The sequence below is a fragment of the Nerophis ophidion genome, linkage group LG01, assembly GCF_033978795.1.
Source record: "Nerophis ophidion isolate RoL-2023_Sa linkage group LG01, RoL_Noph_v1.0, whole genome shotgun sequence".
Taxonomy (NCBI): domain Eukaryota; kingdom Metazoa; phylum Chordata; class Actinopteri; order Syngnathiformes; family Syngnathidae; genus Nerophis; species Nerophis ophidion.
Window position 1 is genome coordinate 88,503,451 of NC_084611.1, and position 5,137 is coordinate 88,508,587.

The 5,137-nt window shown below is 48.4% G+C and overlaps 1 protein-coding gene across 1 annotated transcript; it reads right to left on the bottom strand.

Annotated features, from left to right (window-relative positions):
* Positions 1–2,029: 2,029 nt before the first annotated feature.
* LOC133561473 (transcription factor IIIA-like) lies at positions 2,030–3,617 on the bottom strand. Its single transcript, XM_061914763.1, has one exon. The coding sequence runs from the start codon at positions 3,528–3,530 to the stop codon at positions 2,484–2,486; it is 1,047 nt and encodes a 348-aa protein (XP_061770747.1). The 5' UTR covers positions 3,531–3,617; the 3' UTR covers positions 2,030–2,483.
* Positions 3,618–5,137: the final 1,520 nt, after the last annotated feature.

Here is a 5,137-nt window from a genome sequence, read left to right on the forward strand (position 1 = left end):
CCTCTACAGTGTGAGGGCCACTGAGAAGCTCCGGGGGCCACACTTTGGACACCCCTGTATAAACACTCGGTGTTGATGGCATTAAAAGCGTCCTCTACAGTGTGAGGGCCACTGAGGCCACACTTTGGACACCCTTGTTTAAACACATGATTTTGATGGTATTAAAGTGTCCTCTATAGTGTGAGGCCCACTGAGAGGCCCCAGGGGCCACACTTTGGACACCCTTGTTTAAACACTTGGTGTTGATGGCATTAAAAGTGTCCTCTACAGTGTGAGGGCCACACTTTGGACACCCTTGTATAAACACTTGGTCTTGATGGCATTAAAAGTGTCCTCTACAGTGTGAGGGCCACTGAGAAGCTCCGGGGGCCACACTTTGGACACCCTGGTTTAAACACTTGGTCTTGATGGCATTAAAAGTGTCCTCTACAGTGTGAGGCCCACTGAGAGGCCCCAGGGGCCACACTTTGGACACCTTTGTTTAAACACTTGGTGTTGATGGCATTAAAAGTGTCCTCTACAGTGTGAGGCCCACTGAGAGGCCCCAGGGGCCACACTTTGGACACCCTTGTTTAAACACTTGGTGTTGATGGCATTAAAAGTGTCCTCTACAGTGTGAGGGCCACACTTTGGACACCCTTGTTTAAACACTTGGTCTTGATGGCATTAAAAGTGTCCTCTACAGTGTGAGGGCCACTGAGAACCTCCGGGGGCCACACTTTGGACACCCCTGTATAAACACTTGGTCTTAATGGCATTAAAAGTGTCTTCTACAGTGTGAGGGCCACACTTTGGACACCCTTGTTTAAACACTTGGTCTTGATGGCATTAAAAGTGTCCTCTACAGTGTGAGGGCCACTGAGAAGCTCCGAGGGCCACACTTTGGACACCCTTGTATAAACACTTGGTCTTGATGGCATTAAAAGTGTCCTCTACAGTGTGAGGCCCACTGAGAGGCCCCAGGGGCCACACTTTGGACACCCTTGTTTAAACACTTGGTGTTGATGGCATTAAAAGTGTCCTCTACAGTGTGAGGGCCACACTTTGGACACCCTTGTTTAAACACTTGGTCTTGATGGCATTAAAAGTGTCCTCTACAGTGTGAGGGTCACTGAGAAGCTCCGGGGGCCACACTTTGGACACCCTTGTATAAACACTTGGTCTTGATGGCATTAAAAGTGTCCTCTATAGTGTGAAGGCCACACTTTGGACACCCTTGTTTAAACACTTGGTGGCATTAAGTCTCCTCTACAGTGTGAGGGCCACTGAGGCCACACTTTGGACACCCTGGTATAAACACTTGGTCTTGACGGCATTAAAAGTGTCCTCTACATGTGAGGGTCACTGAGAGGCCCCGGGGCCACGCTTTGGACACCCTGGTTTAAACACTTGATTTTGATGGCATTAAAAGCGTCCTCTACATTGTGAGGGCCACTGAGAGGCCCTGGGGGCCACACTTTGAGCACCCTTGTTTAAACACTTGGTCTTGATGGCATTAAAAGTGTCCTCTATAGTGTGAGGGCCACTGAGCGGCCCCGGGGGCCACACTTTGGACACCCTTGTTTAAACACTTGGTCTTGATGGCATTAAAGTGTCCTCTACATTGTGAGAGGCCCTGGGGGCCACACTTTAGGCCCCTTGTTTAAACACTTGGTCTTGATAGCATTTAAATTGTCCTCTACAGCGTGAGGGCCACTTTGAGGCTCCCGGGGGCCACACTTTGGACACCATTGTTTTAACACTCGGTCTTGATGGCATTAAGCCTTCGTGTGACTTAGTTTTGATCAACATTGTGCCGATAAATTCGTTTTATTGTGAGATTTTTGGGCATTTTTGTGTTCGGACAACGGACAAATAGCAGTTTAATCAGAAGTAAACAATGGCTGTTTCTCTAATGTTACTTTTTTCTTCAGTTCTGTTAAATTTACACTTTTCTGTCATATTTTTTGGATTCTTTTTCTAATAGAAATTATTTCAATGGAGGTGCATAAACGTTATTTATATGTAGGGTCGATTGAGGGAGACATAATGGTAAATATATGCTTTTATTGTCATTGTGCATTTATTTTTAGCACGATTTCATTCATTGTAAGGAAAAAAAAACTAACATTTTAATTACATTTCTTCATTCTTAAAGCATCCTCTACAGTGTGAGGGCCACTGAGGCCACACTTTGGACACCCTGGTTTAAATACTTCATCTTGATGGCATTAAAAGCGTCCTCTACAGCAGTGGTCCCCAACCACCGGGCCACAGAAGGCATTTTCATTAAAAAAAAAAAAAAAAAAAATTTTATTAAATCAACATAAAAAAACACAATATACACTTACAAATGGTGCACCAACCACAAAAAACTCCCATTTTCATGACAAGAACGTTCCATTTTTCATGACAAAAAAAAAAAAAAGGACACCCCCGGACCGTGGGACAAATTATTAAGCATTGACCGGTCCGCGGATACAAAAAAGTTGGGGACCACTGCTCTACAGTGTAAGGGGTGCTGTGAGGGCCACCGAGAGTCCTTGGGGGTCCACAGCGGGACGACCCAGCAGGGACGTGTCCTGCAGCAGAGAGACCAGCTCCACGGCACCGGGGCCCTTCCCACACACGCCGGCCGTCTTGTCGCTGCAGCCGCTCAGCCGGGAGGTCAGCGACCTCTTGGGCCGCGGCATCCTCTTCCGGTCCGGGTCGTGGACCACGCGGTGCCGGCGGAGGCTCTGCTTCATGGCGAAGGCCCTGCCGCAGCCCGGGTGTCCGCAGGCGAAGGGCCGCAGCTCGTCGTGGAAGGCCCGGATGTGGCTCTGCAGGTTGAAGGTGGTGGTGAAGGAGCGCTCGCAGGCCTCCCGGGGACACTTGAAGACCAGCCGGGTGTCCGAGTGGACCCTCCGGTGCTGCCCCAGGGTCCAGGACTCCTTGAAGACCTTGCCGCACTGCTCGCAGGCGACCGCCGGCCGGTGCTGCTCCTTCCGGTGCTTCAGGTACTCCGTCCAGGTGGCGCCGGTGAACGCGCACCCGTCCAGGGCGCAGGGGTAGCCGCGGTGCACCTTCATGTGGCGTTTGAGGCCGCTGGGGAAAGTGAAGCGCATGCCGCAGCCAGGGTGCGCGCACGGGTAGGCGGGCGCGCGCGTGTGGCGCTCGCTCATGTGCGACTTGAGCTGCTTGTTCTTGCGGAACTCCAGGCCGCAGCCGTCCGCCTGGCAGCGGTACCGCTTGGCTTCTCCGGCGTGGGCGCGGCCGACGTGCCGGGCCCGGTTGGCGTTGGTGGTGAAGGCCTGCGCGCAGCCGTCCACCGCGCAGGGGAAAGGGCGCAGGCCGCTGTGGGTGAGCTGGTGGCGGGCGAGGTGGGAGAGGCTGCAGAAGGCTTTGCCGCAGCCGGCGTGCGGACACGCGTGCGGCTTGACGCCCGTGTGCTTGCACAGGTGCGCGTCCAGCTTCCACTGCTTGTTGTAGGCCGCCGCGCAGCCCGCGAACGAGCAAATGTAACGCTTGTCGGCCATGTCGGGCTCCTGCCCAAAGGGAAATAAACACATTTAATTCATCGCAGACGCGTCGACCGACACGTTTTGGCTTTCGACGCCATTTGTCTCCCCATAAGCCTCCGCGGCGTGACGTCACATCAGGGACCCTATCAGAGATGTTTTATGAAAGAGATAACAAAAATTTGCAACCTCATTATATTATTGGCTAAGTTTTATATTCATAAATGTAAGTTTCTTAATACCCGTCCTATTTATTTGTGCCTTTAAAAAAAAAGATCTGGAACTTTACATTAAAACGCTCTCTACCGATAACAACAAAAAAGCTGTGAGAACGATGATGCTGTGTTCCAAATTTAAGTTGTTTGATGAATCTGAATAAGCCTACGGCTTTGCATTTTGTTTATTAGCCATCCATTTTTCTACCGCTTATTCCCTTTCGGGGTCGCGGGGGGCGCTGGCGCCTATCTCAGCTACAATCGGGCGGAAGGCAGGGTACACCCTGGACAAGTCGCCACCTCATCGCAGCATTTTGTTTATTATCCATCCATTTTCTACCGCTTATTCCCTTTCGGGGTCGCGGGGGGCGCTGGCGCCTATCTCAGCTACAATCGGGCGGAAGGCAGGGTACACCCTGGACAAGTCGCCACCTCATCGCAGCATTTTGTTTATTATCCATCCATTTTCTACCGCTTATTCCCTTTCGGGGTCGCGGGGGGCGCTGGCGCCTATCTCAGCTACAATCGGGCGGAAGGTAGGGTACACCCTGGACAAGTCGCCACCTCATCGCAGCATTTTGTTTATTATCCATCCATTTCCGACCGCTTATTCCCTTTCGGGGTCGCGGGGGGCGCTGGCGCCTATCTCAGCTACAATCGGGCGGAAGGCAGGGTACACCCTGGACAAGTCGCCACCTCATCGCAGCATTTTGATTATTATATATATATATTTTTTTTGTATTCTATTTTTATTATTTTAAACTTACAACCTTCTGGCGCTGTTTTGTATTGTTTTCATAATGTTTTATAATGTTTTATATTGTTGTTTGACTTACTGTTTGTAATTGTTGAAATTTATAAATAAACCTTTAAAAAAAAAAAAAAAGTTTTATGAAAGAGATAACAAAAATTTGAAAAGGAATTCTACCTTTGCAACCTCATTATATTATTGGCTAAGTTTTATATTCATAAATGTAAGTTTCTTAATACCCGTCCTATCTTTTGTGCCTTTAAAAAAAAGATCTGGAACTTTACATTAAAACGCTCTCTACCGATGACAACAAAAAAAGCTGTGAAAACGATGATGATGTGTTCCAAATTTAAGTTGTTTTTGCATTTTGTTTATTATCCATCCATTTTTCTACCGCTTATTCCCTTTCGGGGTCGCGGGGGGCGCTGGCGCCTATCTCAGCTACAATCGGGCGGAAGGCAGGGTACACCCTGGACAAGTCGCCACCTCATCGCAGCATTTTGTTTATTATATATATATATATTTTTTTGTATTCTATTTTTATTATTTTGAACTTACAACCTCCTGGCGCTGTTTTGTACTGTTTTCATAATGTTTTATATTGTTGTTTGACTTACTGTTTGTAATTGTTGAAATTTATAAATAAACCTTTTTAAAAAAAAGAAAAAAAAGTTTTATGAAAGAGATGTTAT

Coding starts and splice junctions, on each gene's coding strand:
- LOC133561473 (XM_061914763.1), bottom strand. CDS start 3,530: ATGTGTTTATTTCCCTTTGGGCAGGAGCCCGACATGGCCGACAAGCGT.